At 47.5% G+C, this 20073-nt stretch overlaps 1 protein-coding gene across 1 annotated transcript in view; it reads left to right on the top strand.

The window, feature by feature from the left end:
• The window catches only part of Scfd2 (sec1 family domain containing 2), a 317786-nt gene that overhangs the window by 273939 nt on the left and 23774 nt on the right, over positions 1-20073 (top strand). Inside the window, exon 6 of the mRNA XM_021210860.2 lies at positions 12256-12401. Within this exon, the coding sequence (XP_021066519.1) occupies positions 12256-12401 (146 nt within the window). The remainder of the gene's footprint in view (positions 1-12255; positions 12402-20073) is intronic.

Here is a 20073-nt window from a genome sequence, read left to right as displayed (position 1 = left end):
TGCTGTCCTGGAAGCCCCAGGGATCGTCTTACCTTTGCACTTGCTGCTGTCAGTCTGTCTAGATGCTTTCCTCGTGGTGGCTGTCTGCAGCATGGGCCTACTCACTTGAACAAAGATCTTTACGACATGCTTCTTTCTCCAAGAGATCCTTTGAAGCCTCTTCACCTTCACCCTTCTACCTCTACCTCCCCTAGACACAAACTGCCTGGGACATATTTTGACTTACTTGTTTGCTTGTATCGCTGGTTCTCCTCCCTGATAGTGGAGTCTACCAAGAGCAGGAGCTATGCCTCCAGCGCCTGGAATACTTTGTACTCCATAAATGTGTTCTGAAAGAAGGGATCAACTTAGAGCTAACAAACGTGTCAAGCTCTCAGGGAAGGGATCCACCAGCCTGCAGGAAAGAATGTGAACAGGGATCCACGGTGGTGTGGAAGCTGACTTGGCAGGCAGTGCCTGTGCATGGCATGAGGCGACCAGGCACTGCTCAGAAAAGGTGGCTGAAGGCTGAGGCTAAGAGCCAGCCTGACACTGGTATCACACAGTGGCACTCTTTTTTTATTATTATTATTTTCTTTATTTACATTTCAAATACTATCCCAAAAGTTCCCTATACCCCACCCCCCACCCCTGCTTCCCTACCCACCCACTCCCACTACTTGGCCCTGGCCTTCCCCTGTGCTGGGTCGTATAAAGTTTACAAGACCAAGGGGCCTGTCTTCCCAATGATGGCCGATTAGGCCATCTTCTGCTACATATGCAGCTAGAGACTCGAGCTCAGGGGGTACTGGTTAGTTCATATTGTTGTTGCACCTACAGGGTTGCAGCCCCCTACAACTCCTTGGGTACTTTCTCTAGCTCCCCCATTGGGGGGCCCTGTGTTCCATCCAATAGCTGACTGTGAGCGTCCACTTCGGTGTTTGCCAGGCACTGGTATAGCCTCACAAGTGGCCGCTATATCGCTTTGGGCAGGTAGGCAGGGCTCTGGCTAGCAGAATACTGAACAGGCAGAGAGAAGCAGGTCTTGCCACTGAGGCCCAGTTAGTTAACTTCCCAGGGTGATCAGTCAGACTGGTGGCTCACCCAGTTATTCAGAGATGGAACAGCATCTCCTGTCAGGTAATTTTTCCCTCGGAAACATTCTCTGCTACTGACCTCACTAGAGCTACAGGAACCCTGAGTCTACACCTAAGAGAAAGATGAACTTTTTCACTGTGACTTCTGTCAGGAGGAGAGGGTGGGGCTGAGGAAGTGGCTTGTGGCATCCAGGAGTGTTCCTCTGGAGAGGGTCAACTGAGTCCCCAGGAAGAAGCTCCCTGTCCAAGATCCTCCTCCTCCCTGCCAGATGAACAGAACACAACCTTGGGCAGACATGGGAGGAGTTGGGGGCGGGGATTAGAAAGGCAAGAAAGCTGTGCACTAGTGAGCGAGACTCTCAGTGGGTTTTAAAGGAGTAAGATTGACGTGGTGCCCTTCAAAACTGGAAGATTGGGGCTTGAGGGATGTTGTTTTTTAATAAATACTTAAGTTACATCCTTATAAAATCTCAGTTCTTGTGGTTGGCTGTCATAACTGGTAACTATGGGCAGAGTCTTAAAGTAGAAGTCTCCCATTATTCCTGACAAAACAACCCTAGATAGGTAACTGTATAGTTCATGCAACCGAACACCTACATGCGCACAGTGCAGAACTATGGTAGGACGTTCAAAGCATCAGTTATTAAAACAGGCCTTAGTTGTGGGCAGGTGGGTAGGGGAGCACCCTCATAGAGGCAGGGGAAGGGGGGGATGGGATAGGGGGTGCCAAAGGGGAGATCTGGAAAGGGGAAAACATTTGAAATGTAAATAAAGAAAATATCCATTTAAAAAAAGAAAAAGAAAAGGAAAATAGGCCTTTATCTTAGTCAGACTCTATGATTAACTTAGGACAGGTTGAAGACCTTGAATTCTGAAGAAGAAATGCTAAGGGCGGAGGCCCGGCTGTTGTCTCTGCAGTCTTTACCGGCTGTCTCACCACGGGTGGGATTTCTTCGGGATGTGGTAGAAGTGTTCTGAGTTGATCGTGGTGGTTTTTGAAGTCACACACAACCATCGGAAGACACTGAATTTTAGGCTAGATGTGGAATGCAGTCTTTGTGCATAGGGCCTACTCCTACAATGTTAAATCTTAAAATCAACAACAAACAAACAAAACCCAGGCCTTAGTCCTCCCTGGCCAGACCCTGTACTGCTATGCTACACCTCGGCACTAACCACAGGTGGCTATTCATACTAGTTAAGAGTAAATACAACTTAAAATTGAGATTCCCCAGCCACAGGAGAATTTCATGAGCTCATTCAGCATACTTAGCTGGTGGCTGTTGTTAGGCAACGGATCCATATTTTCTATCCCTGCAGAAAGTCCTATTGGACAGTGATATTCTAGAGCAGTGGTTCTCAACTGTCCTAATGCTGTGACCCTTTAATACAGTTCCTCATGTTAGTGGTGACCCCCCTACCATAAAAATTATTTCATTGTTACCTCATACTATAAATTTGCTATTGTTATGAATCATAATATAGACATCTAACATGCAGGGTATCTATACATGACCCTTAAACAGCTTGTGACCCACAGATTGAGAATCACTTTGCTGTAATGACTGTTTACATTTGGTACCAGGTTACCCTGTGCATATTTATTTATTTTTTTCCAATTTTTATTAGATATTTTCTCCATTTACATTTCAAATGCTATCCTGAAAGTCCCCTATACCCTCTCCCCCGCCCTGCTCCCCTACCCACCCACTCCCACTACTTGGCCCTGGTGTTCCCCTGTGCCTGGCCCCTTGGCCCTGTGCGTATTTATAAACATGCTTGCTTCTACATGAGAGACAGAGAGCGCTTAGCACATCTACTGTATACCCTGCTCTCGTCTCCTTCTCCAGCATGGATACCTTTTTTTTTTTTTAAATCAGTAACAGACAAACATATTCATTCTATCTCCTAGCGATGGATATTTGGCGGATGCTATCGCGTGACTGTCCTTGCCACTTAAATCTAGCTCTCTAGCCCTCTCTTACCAGTGATGTCCAGTGAGGTGGCAGCCAGCATGGCAAGCACAGTCAGCACTCAGCACCGTCATCAGCCCGTGGGCCTTCGCAGATGTCCAAGAGCCGGTGTCTAGTTGTCCCAGCCTCCAGAGCATCCGCCTCCATCAGCCCCTTTACTACCACCACAGCCATTCCCTCTAAGGAGGGTTGTTTCCCTTTTGTTTGTTTGTGCCACCCTCCCCCAATAAACACCCACACCCACACCCACACACACACCCACACACACACCACACACACAGTGTTCACACAGCCTCTTTTGTATCCAGGCTCATGATAGTTTTATTGACCATCTCCTGGGTACCTGACTTACAGAAGGCACCATGTCTGTTATATGAGTGTACAATGGAACCCTTGTAGCCTAGGATGGGGAGCAGGGGACACATGGGTATCATTAGGCCTGGTCCCCAGCTCTGGGCATGGTGCTTTCCTGGTAAGGAGGCAGAGAGTCTGTAGAAATGAAGGCAGTTGTGCGCTGGTGTGTGAAGAGAATTCAAGTGTTATCAACCTGGCCCATCGGGGCTGATTGCTTTTTCCTCCTTAATGGAAGCCCAAAAGGAATTCTAATCATTTTGGTGTCTTTATTTCTAAAGTAACTCAGCCTCCCCTACTTGCCCCTACAGCTCTTCTCAGCCTGCAGGACTCTACAGAGTTCACTCGGATTCTCTGGTTTGGATCCCCATCCTGTAAAAGGAAGAACTCTGAGCCTCTGCCCTTCACTTAGTCACCCTCCGTGACAGCAGAGACAGAGTAATTCTGAAGACAGCTGCTGGCTTAAAAATGACCCTTCTCAGAAGCCACTGAAAGCCTAGATACCCTGAGCCTTTGTAATCATTTACTTTTGCTGACAGACTTTAAGACACATTCGAGGCATTGCTATTCATCTTGAGTTCTCTACTAGACGAGAAAGGACGTGATAAGCAGCTGTGTAGGAGCCTGAGTCAGTGTGGGCTTGGACCATGGAAGGTGCATCTAGAGGGCTGCATCCATCCTCCCCGTGTAATCGGTCCTTCATCCCTCCTCCAGCAGCCCTGTTCCATCCTGACCCTTCTACATCTCAGCTCCCCCTGGAGCAAGACTGACTGAGCTCGGAACCTGGACTTTCAGACTGGGGGCAGACACTTGCCTGAAGACTCATGGATCCTTCTGCCTGCCACACTCATGGCGCCCGGCATCACAAAAGGGATGGGGAGCTGGGCACTGCGCTCACTCTTCTCTTTCTTGCCCCAGGCCCATTAGCAGCCTTTCTGGCCCACATCCCATCTCTGAATCAGCCATGACCAACCCACACATGAATCCACACTACCTCCAGAATAAAGTACAGAAAAGCAATAGATAAAGGGCCTCATTTAGTAGAAGCTTAAATTTCAAGTGTAGCAGTGCTGGCTCCGGTCAATGGAGAGTTACAACAGCAGGTGCAGGGGGCCTTCGAGGAGGGGCAGAAAGTGATTTGTATGCATGTTGGGGGAGGGCAGAGGCCCAGGCACATTTGATCTGTCTGCCACTGGAAGAAAAATAAACTCCATGTGCACTTCTGTTCTTAAAGGAAACAAAAGGGTTGAAAGAAACTTTAGGCCAACCACCTTCCCATCTATTCTTCTGGTTCTCTCAGATCAGAAAACGAGCCCAGGTTATTACCCACCTCTCCTTACCCCAAAATATGGTATGGGAGACACTACCACCCCCACCAACCCCACAGTACAGTCCTTGCTCACAGAACCTTCTAATAGTCAGCTCGGTGACTCGGAGCTCACGAAACATAATGGAAAAGAAGGTTTCAAAGCAATCTTCCAAGTGACTGAGAGCAAGAGTCTGAAGGGCCAGACAGCCGTTGAAAGGCTTTTAAATATGGCTCATTCTGCACATCTGATGTACCCTCTTCTGTAAATTAACAATTAGCTGTAGCATGGGGTTACGTAACTATTGGGCACACGTTACTCTAAGGCGAGTAATTACTCACTGAAACCTGGATAAGAACATTATCCCGGGGGTACCACACAGCTAGAAAGGACACGATGTACCAGCCCCACTCCCCCTCCCCATACTATCTCATTGCCATTTCTAAAATAAGTACAACTTTATCTCCTGGGGAAAAAATTCAGAGCACTGTTGAAACCAGCAAACAGCTTGGGCAGAGCTGAGGTTCAGAATGGAGGAGAAATGGGGGTCTTCCACAGCTCTCTATGGCCACAAGCCCAGGAGACCTTCCAGGTTGTCTTCCCGATGAGGGGATCCTTGCGTTACTTCTGTTAAGCCCGGCCCACTAACCTCATACACGGTCTATGTGATGGAGAATTGGCAGGACAAGATCTGGAGGGAAACGTGGTTCAGGACCCATCAAAGAAAATGGTCCGTAGAACAGCCCATCCCCCCTGGAGACCATGTGGGATCCACTTGACCCAAGTCAGGGAGAGAAATATCTGAGGAAGGAGTCTCTGGGCTTCTCTTTCTCTCCCTCTGACTCACTGGCCTGAAACACTGGTTCTGAACTTCTGCACTGAGACCTTTCGTTATAAAATGCAACAATGGCAAGCTCTTTTCAACTCTCAGAAAAGCAGGTAGGCAAGTCCCATCCACAGGTCTACATTCATCCTGTGTTATCTTCACTGTTCATTGTTTATATTTATCCCACCTTAGCACATCCCACCGCACTTCCAGAAACCCTAAGAAGTAAAAATGTTGTAATGAGAAGCTACCAGCTGAGCATGGTACGGTGAGTCCTTTGCATAGTAGCTCCTTATGTGGTGCAGAATTGTCACTCTGCATGGAGAAGGTGTGACCTCACCCAGGTCCCTGCACCTGACAGATGCAGAGACCCTCCCAAAGTCAGCTCTGAGAGACAGCAAACCACACACATGATGCTCTTCAGAGCCACCAGGAATGTCCACTCAGGTTGAAAGGGGACATATTAAAGAGTGTGAACCACAACTTTGTAATTCAGTGGAATTAGCTCAGTGACATAAAAACAAGCCACCACTTGGCTGTGTAGGGGCCTGTGTGCCAGCTGCCGGTGGGGGTGTCAAAACCTGTAAGCAGGAGCTCTCATGCAGGCATTTTCCTGCTTACAAAAAGGTTTGTGACTGGGAAAGGGGCCAGGTCAACATGACATGGAAGAGATCTGGCTTTGCCATGGGCGCCGGCGTGACAGGTGACACATGGGACCTGAAGCTTGATACTCACCTCAGTGACACAGACTCAAACTCTGCTCCTCCACACACTGGGAATGGAGAAGTCCAGATCCTTTGTGGTGCCTTAGATGATGGAACAGCTGCGCGCAAGAGAATTCATGATGCTGTATCACGTGGTTGGAGGTTCTCAGTGGGTCCCTTATGCAGCCACAGAACATCTTGATAACTCACTTGGTACAGTCATGGCTTCCTAGAGTCACTTTGGAGTTTTCTCAGAGGCATCGTGGAGGCCAGGTTTAGAAGTATCTGGGGGTACTTCACCATACTTATGATAGTCGGGAATTCTGCTGTGGCCTCTGTATTTCCTGAAGCATTATGGGTGTCAGGGTTGGGGGATACCAATCCCCTTTCCTACAGCAGACAGGACGGGTCACTCTGGCAATTTGACTTTGGGCCCCGCAAGCCAAATTGTCTTTAAATGTGGCTCCTTTGCTAAGGCACTTTATGTGTGAGCATGGTGACCCCATATTTGAAGCCTTAGCACGCATGTGAAAGTGTCTTGGGCCTGTCACCCAGGATTGGATGGATGGTGAGAGTAGGCTGATCCTGGGAGCGCACCATCCACGTCTACCAAGTGTAGCTAATGCAAGGTCAGTGAGAGATCCTGTCTTAAAACCCTAAAGTGGAGCGTGAGAGCAGATACCCGGTACCAAGTACCTCTGGGCTCTTAGTGTACACACATGGGAGAACACCACACACACACACACACACACACACACACACACACACACAAACATAGACACACAAATAATTTTTTTGAATCTGCAAATTCTGCAGAATATTATTGCTGACTGACTGTCCTTCCCTTTCATACAGTAAAAGCCTCAGAATTAGGGAGAGAATTCTGGGCAGCCACGTGCAATTATTCCATATTCTCATCCAAATATACAAGTCCTCCCTTGTCTACCAGCATCCCAGACCTGCCTAATAATAACAGAGTTCAGCTGTCATTTATTTCTTTAATCAGCTATTTTTAAAAGCTGAATTTGCTAGAGGCTTAAAAAGTAGTCAAACTGGTTTTTGTTATATATTCAAAGATGATAGTTGGTACATGTAAGTGTTTATATATTCAAAGATGATAGTTGGTACATGTAAGTGTTTATCTGAGATAGATATAATGATGTGTGTGTGTGTGTGTGTGTGTGTGTATTCATTCATTCATTCTAGAAAGCATAATTAACTAATCCTTACTCACGCCCCCATCCTCCACTCCTGTTCTTAGCTCATTACCGACCTTGCTATCCTCCCTCCTCCAGAGAGGTAGCCAGTTCTCTGAGATCTGTGTTTATCATTCTCTTTTCTTTTTAAAACACTTTTGTCAGATATGCGTGTATACTTCAGAGACGTGCAGTTTAGTTTTCTATGTTGCACAGACAAACAAAGTTTCTCAGCCAATTGAACTTGCTCTTCTGCAGTGGCTTGGGGGGGGGGGGTGCTCCACTTCCCCTGGTAGCCTGCAGTTGCTCAGAAGTAGCCGGGAGCTCTTTGTTTGAAATTTCCTGCAGAGAGAGTTTATCATCAGCCCAAGAAAATCAGTGCTGTTGCTTTACAGCATGTTTGGTCTTATTCTAAATGTTCCCCTCTAATCTCTCTGATTTCCACATTCATTTACTCAGGAGGTGTTGTCTATGAGCCAGCACTATGCTCGATCAGCAGAGAAGCAAAGAGAACACAGCACCCCTACTCCCCCAGGAGCCTGTCTCCAACCTCCCGTCTCCTGCCCTCCACTGTTACTTGAGTACCAATGATTGAGGGCAATGGCAAGGTTCAGTGAATGAGGGTCTTTGGTATACACCAGATCCAGAGGGGAAGGTTGTAGAAGACCTTCTAGGAAGCCAGCCTTTGGGGTGTCTAACTATACCCTGAGCCCCTTGTGACCTCAACATTGGTATTTCTGGCTTGAACTTTATTAAGCAACCTCATTTGCTCATACAAGTATATTGTGTCATTGCCATGACACTTAGACAGGGGCCCCTGCCACACATATAGCTCCAGAACTTAGCAATGAAGAAGGAAAATAGCCCTGTAAGGCCTTTAGCCTGATAGCCCAAATTGCAATTTTATATGTGAGAGGAGCTTATAAGCCATCCTAGATCATTAAACATGAGATTGATTACACAGATGGAATGCCTGGATACTGTAACTGCAGGACCTCAGAAGTATCTATGTATTTTTTCATTGATAATAAATGTGTACCTGACTTTATCTGTGTGTGTGTGTGTGTGTGTGTGTGTGTGTGTGTGTGTGTGTGTGTATTTCACACATTCTTAAAACCAGCTTCCACATGACTCCATCTCCAGAATGACTAGCATTCTTTAATCCCTGAGTAAAATATAATGGAAGCCAAGATTCCAGCCACCTCATTTCTAAAGCTGCCTCCACTGTCTGCACAGGACTGCTGTTGGTGGAGCTGTGTGCTTCTAGAAAGTCATGCTGTGTGTGACCTCAAGCCTGCTTGTGCCAATTGGACTTGTTACTAAACTGCAAGATTTAATTAAATGTTTTCACATACTGATGAAATACAAGTTTTTTAAAAAGCTGTCTTCAGTGACAAACCTAATTGAATGCTTTCAAAAGACTCTAAAGATGAGTCACTTTTAAACAGTGCTTTTGAAGTTTGAACAAGGCAACTGCAAAAGGTTTGGGTGGGGGAAGACATTAAAATACAGAAGAATTCCGCCTTCCAACTGTGCTATGGGTTTCTTTAGCTTATAGTCCACTTTAAGTAGACTACATGGTAGTTAGACATAGAGGTTTGTGAGAAAAGACCTCTGTACATCAGACAAAATGTAAATCAAGGACATTGAAAGATTAGTGAATGTGCCGGCTAGATTTTGATTTAAAACAAAATTATAATTGTATATATGTGGGCAAGCAGACAGATGGATATAAATATCTGTATTTGGGTACATGGATGTGGATATGTGTGTGACTACTGATATGTGTGTGAGAGAAACTGGTCCTCGTGATTCCCACTTTGAGAGGTCTCCCATCTCCTGGCCATTCTAAGCTCGGGACAGGGTTCATGCTGTCTTTTGCCTCGCCTGTTTCCTGGGATCTCCCTCCTGGGCCTTGTTTTCTACAGTTCAGACTTCTAGAAGATGTCAGATGCCATGTCACTTTCAAAGCTTATTTGGTTTTCATTTTGTTAACTTGGTTTTTATTTACCAAGAATTATAGTGAGAACCCCAAGAAAAGAGTCCACTTTAAAAAGCAATCAGTTCAAAGGAGAGAAAAGGGAGTGTCAGCCTGCTGGATGGATGAGGGAGCTCATGACCTCTCCGTGCTCTGACCTCTTTGACCCCTGTCAGACCTGAGATGACCTTTTCTCTGACTGCCTCCCAGAGGCGGCCCCTGCTGTTTAGAACCCGCTGAGTGTCAGTGGCCAAGATGCAAACAAGAAAGTGGACTGGGTGTTCAAAACTCCGGGGCAGTACAAAGATGAGGGGAACTGCTTAGACCTGAAAATCTTTTGGTCAGGCCGAATGTATATTTTTGACTCTCATATTTCCCAGATAGATTTCAAGGGTCTGATGAAATTCTAGACCTCTAAGGAGAATAATAACAGTAAACAGGGAACAGTTTCAGATCTAGTTCTACTCATGCCTCCTCCCTCTCTTCAGCATGCCCAACTGCACAAGTCCCTACGCCTTATGTTTGATCCTCCTAAGTGGGTGTGCACACAGGTGTGCGAGTGTGTGCTGGAGACCTTACATAAGGACCACTTTAGCAGCAGCCAAGATTGGCCCAACCTCCAGTCTGAGGGGCTTCAACTTCTTGACTACCTGAAGAATAAGGGCAAACATGTGAAAGCCAGTAGCTTGTGAAAAGGTGTTTCAAGAACCAGAGAGCTGGAAGCATGATCCCTGGGAAAACTAGAGAGAATTCAGCCACGCCATACAAGGAGTAGTGCAGGGTTTCAGCCGTCCCAGGAGAATACTTAGCTATCCAAGCCTCCCTCCATTTGAACAGTGTTATGGCTGGAATAGGCCGTCACTGCAGGGTTTGCGGCTATGGAAACCACTGTTCTCCCCTCGCTGGAGGGAAGAGGCTTGAGTAAGTGAGAAGGGTGGGAGGAGAGCTGCGGGAGGGGCACCAACACAGGAGCTTTGTGCAGCCACTCCAAGGAGTAACAAGACCCCGCCCAAGGGACAGCAGACCTCCACAGAAAGACATTGCGGAGACGTGAGTCATCCCCCATCTTAGAAGAACACAGTGGTGCCCTTGGGGTTTGGGAGCCTCCCTTATCAAGAGGTGGGCCCCTAAGGGTACAGACCATGCTCGGCTACTGGTTGGCATCAGCCTATTTTATTATCTGTTTAACTAAGGGGTTGACACGAGAGTTGCCTGGAATTGTACACGTTGTTATCAAGTGAGCTGACCTAATGGATCAGACTGTCCAGGGAGTGTAAGAAGTAACTAAATATGGCACCCGACAGAGCACAGATTCAAAAGAGGCTGTGCAGCAGGCCTGGGAAAGACTCACACCTTGTGTGGCCTAAAAGGAAGGACCTGGGTCTAGCTACAAACCATCCAATATCTACTCCTGGGACAGGCCTGGGTCTCCCCAGTAAGAAAGGCACTTACACTCGATTGTGAAAGAATTTCTGTAGTCTAAGGATGAGCTAATTATAGCTTTCATTTTTCACTCAGTCACACGGTCTTAACATGCATGGAAGCATGCAGTGTCTGGTAAGCCACTTTTGGAGTGGCGTGGCCCGAGCTTGGCTCCTATCCTTGTCACTGGTTGCTGGGGTGACCCTGTCTTACTAGGTCGGGGTATGGGTCAGGCTCTGTGTCTGATCACTGACTGCTCTGGTAGAGGAAGGGAGATGATGTTAATGAGCAGGTTCCTGTGTGGCAGCTGGTGCTCTGGCCTCCTGAGCCCCTAGAACGGCAGTGGAGGCCATCACTCAGAATTACCTTCCATGAAGGAAAAGAAAGCAGGGTTCGCTTCTGTGAATATATCGTGCCCAACACTTCTAGGCTGCCCATGGGAAGGCCCAACAAGCTGCTACAGCCAAAGAGAGTTCAGTCAGAAAGAGATGGTGACAGTGACAGTGTCAGTGACAGGCAGAAGGGTAGGTGTTCCAAGTAAACAGCAGAGCACACAGCACTACTGACCCTGCAGGTGAGGCCTGAATGACTGTGTCACCACAGTGAGGCCATGGCAGTGCCTACTCACAGGAGTACCTAAGCCTGCGTGTCACTGTCCTCATGCCCTGCGGGGGAGACTGCACCTATGACCTCAGAGGGGTTACATGACAGGTGATGAGTTGGCATGTGAGGTGTAGCTAAGAATTGAGGCTAAATGCCTCACTATGTCTGTATTTTATGAACCTCTGTCTAATCCTTGTTCATGTCTCTTCTGAATGGATGCCTAACAGAAAAGTAGTCAATCAGTGAGAGTGATTGATACTGTATTGTTATCATTATTAGTATTGCTATCATCATCATTACTACTACTGCTACTGCTATTGTCATTATTGGTATTACCAGCTTAAGCTGCTTCCCTTTTGATGGTCCTGGCGCCCTGTTTAGCATGGTCAACCACTTTGAAGCTGCCCATCCCAGCTGGTGTGGCTCTGCCATCTCCCTCCATCTTGCCTTCAGACCTCCTGGACACTGTCAGTGGAGTCCAGACAAAGGCGCCATCCCAGCATGCATAGCCAGGCTCCTTTGTTTTCCTCTGGGTTTCCCAAGGCTGTGTCTGAGGGTCCAAGCCCGCAGGGAGCCTGCTTCCCCGTGGAGCCTCTGCAGGCTAGTGACTGGGGCAGGGGCTGTGGTGCCACCCATGTCACAGCATTCACATTCCTTGTGTCCCGTCACTTCTGGGTGATCGAAACAGCCCAGTTAGTGAACAGCCAGGGAAAATGGGGCTAAAGGAACTCCACCCTGTTACATTGAACTCATGCTGTCAGGAGAAAAACTTAGCTTAAGGACTTGCTCACTTATGAAAATATCTCTGGACTGTTTCAGGCTGTGACTCTGCAAGTGACCTGACGTTGCCAAAATCCCAAATTGCTGTGAATGATGTCTTCATGGCTCTCCGGGAGATCGCTGGAGCTAGGAATCTCATGAAACAGTTTAAGTCTGTGTATGTCCCTGGAAATAATACCCATCAGGTGAGTGTGCGTGACTTCAGAAGCTGTCTGTCTGTTGTGTTTTAGGATTCTGAGGCCACAGCAACAAGGCAGCTCCCCTCAGGCCCTGTAGAATAAGGAGTTTATTCTGGATGGGCTCCCAAGTTCCCTCTTCCTGGAGCATTTGGGCCCCACTGAGTCTGGAAGTGAAGTGTCTCAGTTCATCTGGGCCTCAGACAGTGGAGCTGGTGAAAAGTGGATGGAAATCACCTGTTTATAGACATGGGTCTGTCTCAGCTGCAGACTGTAGCCCAAGGCAAGGTGCTTCCTTAGGGCCCAGCTGCCATTCACTCCCAGTGAGAGAGTGGCAGGCGTAGCCCCAGCTTTGTTCCCCCAGACTGTGGAAAGGAAGTTTGTGACAAGGGAAACAACCGTTAGTAAAATTCTAAGGACAGTAGGAGAACCTACAGAGAATGCTTTGGCTGACCTTAGGAACAAAGGTAGGACAACCCAAGATTAAAGGAAACCCTGAGTGGGAGACCATGCAGGAATTCCCAAGGGAAGTACAAGGGACAGGACACCTGGTGCTGTGGAGCCTGGGAGTTTCCCCATGCTCAATGTAAAGTCAGAACGAAGGGTCCGGGTAGCAAACCCCAGTGAGCTTCCATGGAGGAGCAAGTGTTTCTGATGGGAAAGATCACTGAGCATGGCTATTGGACTCTTCTCTCTGGTAAAATCTCATCTATGGAGGCTTCTTGGTGAGTTTAGTGTGCCATAGTAGGAAGCTGGGACAGAGTGTGGGGCACATCGCAGGGTGATGACTGTTTAAGTGTGTGTGTAAATAAGCTAATGTTCCCATGATAACCCAGCAGGACCCGGGTCCCCCCTCCTATGTACAGCTGAGGAGCACTCCTGGCCTTACTCCCCCTTTCGCTTCCCACAGCGAGGAAGCCAGAGAAGCATCAGCCTGAGTTCCGAAAGGAAGTTATCTGCCGCGCATGCATAGGAGCCATGGGCAGGTGGCATCTTCGCAACCTACACAAATGCCTCTGTGTCCCTTGGATCTCAGAGAGGTTCTAGAAGTACTGACCAGTGGTGCTGATAATCCTCCCAAATCACCCACAAAGACATCAAGACCATAGAGTTTGGCACTCGGTGTTAAAGCAGCGTTTCTCATCCTTCAATTTCTAAATCTGAGACCAGCACCATCACAGAATATAGTCAATCAGATCACCAAATGTGTCAGTTTATCATGTCAAAAAAAAAAAAAAAAAAAAGCAACAATTCTAAGTATGTGTTGTAGACTAGTTACAAAGTCATGCCGAGGCTGGTGATATAGGATGACATTTAAACCAGAGACTGTCAAAGGCAAATGGCCGCACTAGCTGGCAGAGAAAATATACCACAAAACTAATGAGGTTGTTTCCATCTTATGACCATCACGGGGCACCGATCTGACCAGCTTCACATAAACACACGAAAGCTATAAATCATGGGCGTGATAAGCCCACTGATGATCCACCGGACCCTATCTCCCCACCGCAAAGCTCAGGCCTCAGGTCTGTCCTACTGTCCTACTGTCCGGAAAGGGAGTTTTCCATGTTGCATATGCTTCCCCTCATAGCAAGTGATGTCAGCAACCCAGCAGACCTCCTCAGTACTGATGACCGACAAGTGGAGAGCAGTGGGGCATGGAATGCGCACTAAAGATGAAGTTGGGAAAAATGTAAGCGTAGAGAAGCGTACCACGGCAGCAGAAAGAAAAGGGAATGAAACAGAGGGCAGGCTGCACAGCTGCCTTTGAATCAGTGTCTCGGGCCCCTCGTGATGGGGAGTCCCAGCTTTGGGGGAGACAAAACATGGTGGAGCCCTAGGAAGCTATTCTAATTTCCTAGAAGATAGAGCAGAATTTAAAATAAAAAGCACACAGAAGTTTATGTTTAAAAGTTTTAGGAGAAAAGTAATAAGCAGATTTGTGGGAGGTAGGAAGAGGCTAAAGGACGAGAAAGGATGCTGTGTTTCTTACTGTGGGACACTTGGCAAGTCACTTCACATCTCCAAGACCAGATCCTCCTCTGTTTGCCAGGATTCCTGTAGACGGGACTGTGGGTCATTTTTGCTGGCTTTTGGTTTTCCAAGCTTGTGTTGAAGAGTTGTGAAGTTACAGCTCTGAGTCCAGTGGGGGCAAGGGATTCTAATGTGTTTTCTACTATCATACCCTTGGGGTCCTCAGGTGCGGGATATGCATAGGAGGTGCCCATTAAACACTTGTGGGTGCATCTTCAGTGGAGCTCTACTACAGGTCAGAGGCTGTATCTGAACACAGAGCCTAAGTGCGAGAGTTGGGGGTAGACTCGAGTCTGAGGCAAGCCATGCTGGCTCTGAAGATAGGACTTCGCAGGGTTTCCCCTGCTGATGGTGTCACTGAGAGAATTGTAGGAGGTAAGGCCTCACTGAAGGAAGTAGTTCACTGACAATGTGCCCCACCCCATACCCACCCAGAAACTCAGTGTCTCTTCCACCACACCCACCTGCTGTAATGATCCACTTCACCACAAGCTGGAGAAGAGCCACAGCCCTCAGAAACCATGTGCCAAACGGAGCTCTTCCCCTATAGGCTCCCAGGTAGGGTGCACAGCAGCAGGAAACTGTGCAGCACACTTGGCAGATTTCTGCCTGTCACTTCTAACAAATTGGTGTTTGGGTCCCTAGCTTCAAGAAAAATATGTGCTTTCCACCAGGCACATGTTGTCACAACACAGAATCTAGTTGAGATGTCCCAGCGCACCTTGGACAGGATGAATCCTGGTCTTGCCCTGGGTTCCTGATCCCATCTGCCCTGCACTGTTCTCCTGCCTCTATGCCCTGGGCTAGAGGTCCTGCAGCACCAACCTTCTTCGTGCCTTCTCCCCTGCTCAGCCACGCATGCTCTGCAAGGCACTCACTTCCCAGCTGACATTGGAGGCACCTCCTCCTTCATCTTTATCCACTTCCCTTAGCTCAGCAGTGGCGCATATGTGAAGTGAACACGATTTGTTAAAGAAGTGATCAAAGCTCTGGAAGAAGCAGAGGAATAAGATCTGGACTGGACGTCCAGAAGTCCCAAGGAGCCAAGACTTATCTCATCAGGACAGTATGGGAAATGGGGACAAGGAGGCTATTGCTAAGGGACAGGGAGGCTCCTGACTGGAAGAATATAGCATCCTCTCCTGCTCACGGTATTCCTTGCACTTGCCCATTCTGAGGAGACACACAGGCAGCTTGGTAGATATTAGAACCTGGAATCACAGCCCAGCTATGCCTCTTACTATGTGTTGTTGGGCAACACTTCACCTCTCTGTGGCCAATTCCTCCTCTGTAAGAAGGACACTCTCTCACAAAGATGCTCTAAGAATTTGTAGGATTAATGCCAGCCCAATTCTTGGGATAGCCTCAGACTTACTGAGTGGGGACTCATGGTAACAACATCAAGAAAAATAAAGTGCCACCCAGAAAAGCGACATTTTGAGGTCAAAACATTGCTCTGAACTGTAAGCTCTTTTTTCCTGCTGTTACCAAATAACACTAAGGCCTAAAAGTAGCATGGGCCTATGACACTATCTATCTGGTACCCAAAGAGTACACTGCTCTGTAGTCATAGACCTCTAACATCAGCCTCCTGAGGACAGAACCATGACCCTGGAGGGAATTCAGTGCTAGCATTTGCTTGTGTGGTAAGTTGGGGTTCAGGGGTTGTCCCTGTAGACCCCCAAGCCTTCCAGGTGCCTGGGCCCTGGGTCTTCAAACCCTCCCATTTCTCACTGTACCTTTCCTAGGCTCCTCCCCCACCACCCCATGGCACCTTGTTCGATGTGCCTCCTACCCTCAGCTGCAGCATCAGGAGAACATTTGCAGTGTCTCAGGGGCAAGGAGCTCATAAGCCTTTCCAGTCAAGTGTCATCTGCCCCCAGAATGATGACAGTGGTCATTGCATAGGTCTCTAAGACAGGCTCTGGAGTCAGTGAAGCCCAGATGTGAGCCTTCCTCCATGCCCCTGGTGGCTGAACAAGAGTGTCTGGAACCTCTGTGCCCAAGGAGGCTCAGTTCATCTCATACCTGGGGAAACAAGGCTCTCTGAGCAGTCTCTGAGCCCCATCTCCTTTATCAGCACTCCCTAGCTCTGGCCAACAGCTCCACATTCTAAGTCAACCTCTGTTCTCCCTCCTAATTGTATAAATAGCAACCCAACTCCACATCTGCTCAACTACCTTTAACCTCTGTTCTCCCTCCTAATTGTATAAATAGCAGCCCAACTCCACATCTGCTCGACTACCTTTTGGTGAGGAAAAAAATAGCACAAGACAGAACTAAACTGAGGACCAAAGAGCTTGATATTGTCCCAAAGACACTTCTAACTGTGGTGTGATTTCCAGGAAATTCTTTAGTAAGCCATTTCTTCATATTGACGTTGAAAAGATTTTATTCGATGTTTTAAGGAACAGTTTGCTTCTGGATAGAAGGAATGACAGACGGATGGATGGACAGATTAAGAGATAAATTGAAACACTTCAGACATTTTCCATTAAGGAGATAAAAGGAGAAAAAAAACATAGTATTACAAAAAGCAAAATAAAGGAGGCAGAGAATTGCCACATAAAGCAACCAGAGTTTCAAACAGATGTTTCCCTAGGCGATGTTGGATTGAAGCAAGCCGGACACCCTCTGTGAGCCATTTTCCTAAGAGGTTGGTGCATGAACCCTGTGTAGAAAGAAGCAGGACCCAGGGCTTCTGGCTCCACACACCAGCCAGCAGAGCAAAGTCCCCCTAAATGGGATGGGCCTGAGCACCAGGTCAGGTCTCCTTGGCAACAGATACCTAATTAATGTCAGAAATCACTGTGCACCTGGTCCCTTCCTCAGGAGCTCAGCTCAGGCTTGCAGACACAACCACACCTTATCTCTACACCGAACTTAGAAGGGACACACACAGGTATTTTGTTTTTTATAGTTTCTTTGAGTATGGCGTTTTTAAGCCTGATCTGTTCTTGAAAACGTAATGCAGTGAACACAAAGTCCCATTCCCTAACCAGAAGCTATTTGCAACTGATGCTTGATGGGAGAGGGGAAATTCAGTGGGGAAAACTGATTCCAATTTTTTATACTCATTTTTATTATATTTATATTTTTATTTATTTTTATATATTTATATTTTATTATTGATACTCATTTTTTAAATTTTTTTATTATTTTTAGTTTTTACTCCCCAATTGGTATAGAGACAGATATACTCATATACCAGACATTATTCTGACCTCTATATACTTTTTTCCATCTGGTATTTTTATAAATGATGGCATCTTCACAGGACCCTAGTCATAACATCGGTGTGGTGCACTCTGGGCCTACCATCAAGGCTAGCTGTGCGGTGGCAGCCTGCTCAGAACCAGAAGACAGTCGGTGGAGCAGCAGTCACTTCCCTTCCCTGGGACAGTCCTTGTGAGCACCGTGAGGCGTGGTGGCATCCACACAGTGATCTGGGAGCTGTTTGACTTGGTACTGAGGTTCCCCTCGGCTTGGTAACCTCACACCCTGCAGGGCCTATTTTCTCAGCCGTAACTCCACAGCCCCAGCACTCCTCAAAGGGACACCCCCAATTATTATTCAATAATTGTCAGACTTGGAGAAGCCCAAAGCTCTAGCTGTCTATCAAATATTTGTAGTTCTCCCAGTCTAGAGCAGTGCACCATGCAGGGGTCATGTCTGCCATTAGTAGTCTTGCCTGTCTCCTAGTTTGACATTCTTTCTTTATCAGGTTGCCAGGGAAACAGAGCTGGAAAGTTAAGCAAAAGTCAAATTCCTATGCAGAGGGCACAAAGGGTTTAATAACCCTCTGCCCACACAGGCTAGTGAAGAAAGAGTGAAATTACTACTTCATCTCAATCCTCATGTGTCCATGGCTGGCAGTGCTGTGTGTTCTTGAATCCTATTTCCTTTACCTCCTGAGATCAAGCAAGAGCACATGGTCAAGATTCCCTTGCAGGTAACTGGAACTGTGACCAACCCTGGCCTGTAAATTATGGATGAAAGCAATACATTCTCTTACAAGGCAGTAAGGTCTTTCTGCACCTCCTGCCCCCCCTTTCCTTGACCTGTCCTCAGATGAGGCTGCAGTACTGTCTCTGGTACAGGGCTGCCACACCCTGGGATCCCGAATTCTCACAGTGAGGTCCCAGAGAGAGGAGACTGCCAAACACAGACTATCCCAGGAGCAAAGCATACACGACAGAGGTGGGGACCTGCGGCAGCCTGCACAGCTGCTCAACTCTGTAACTCCGTGACCCCAAGAAAGATGTGGTGGCACTCCAGAGACGCCTGTCACCTTCTGCTGCTCCTTGCCTAAGAAGCACATGCTGCCTCACAAAGTACAAAGTTCGATGGCAGCCAAAGCTGCTCACTCCAGGGGCCTGAACTCAGCCCCTGAGTTCTCATCAGCAGAGCCCATGCTGGGAGACTTGAAATACGCTTTCCAGGAAGGGGAAGTCCAAGTGCTGCTTTCCACCCAAAACAGTCCTCCCAAAGGGTCCTCTTTACACGCACAGGCCTTAGTTCTTTTGTACTTTATATAAGCAATTTGGGAGTTCTCCTATCTGTTATTTATGTAGCAATGCTTATGAACTAAATTTTTAAATAATCGATGCTTTTATTATTTACCAGGTTTGGTTATAAATAAAAATAGAAAAAAGAAGAACATTCTAAGTGGCTTATACTGGAAAGATGATATGTTGGCTCTCACAACAAAAGTCTGGAAGTCAGCCTAGAGTGGGAGATAGTCTGTTAGCAGTAGCAGAGCCCAAGGTAGAGCAAGTCCCTGCTGGGTCCTCCTGCCTTGCCAGCCCCTCCCATCACCCCTGTAGCAGAGCCACACAGACTCAGCTGGCAGAGTCACAGGCCAGCCTCACACTACTACATCCAGGCGGATAAAAAGACACATCTCTACCTCAACACCAAGTCACATCTCTCAAATGACATGCTGAGTCCAAAGCACTGTCATAGGAATGGTTGCAGCCAGAAAGCACATAAGAGTCATGTTCCAAGAGTGTGTCAGACAGTAGGGAAAGACATGTGGCCCTTCTGGATTTGTGTGCTATCTTACACTTTTCAATGGTTTATTTCCACACTCTAAATAATTGCCGACTCCTTGCCCTAAATAAACGAGATTTACCTTCCCCTGGAACACAAGGCAGTCACAAAGTCTCAAGAATGAATATGGTGCCTTCAAGCCTCTGCTCCAAGGGATCCCAGCCCAGCTGGTGAGCACAGCTAGTGTGCAGCCTCATAGCACAGCAGGAAGGAGACCAAGGAGAGAAGAGGGAGGGGAAGGGATGGAGAGACAGATCCACCCGTGAGCATCCATCTTCTCCCTAAACCCTCTATGCCTCCTACCCATGCTAGGACCTCTACTGAGAACAATCCTGTCACCCCTAGCACACAAAGCCTTGGAGAAAGGAACATGGTGTAGTGCTTCTGCTTGAGGTCAGACCCACCCGACCCAGGTCTGAGCCCTCCCCTGAGCCACTGCTCTTCCCTTCTGTGTAAGGCAGACCCTATGATGGCATCAACCGTACTGCAGTTTATATGGGTCATAGAGTTCTTTCTCAATCAATCTCTCCTCTCCTCTCTCCTCTCCTCTCTCCTCTCCTCTCCTCTCCTCTCCTCTCCTCTCCTCTCCTCTCCT

The sequence above is a fragment of the Mus pahari genome, chromosome 13 (assembly GCF_900095145.1).
Source record: "Mus pahari chromosome 13, PAHARI_EIJ_v1.1, whole genome shotgun sequence".
Classification (NCBI taxonomy): domain Eukaryota; kingdom Metazoa; phylum Chordata; class Mammalia; order Rodentia; family Muridae; genus Mus; species Mus pahari.
The sequence above is the reverse complement of the archived record's forward strand: the minus strand, read 5'-3'. Positions and strand labels throughout refer to the sequence as shown.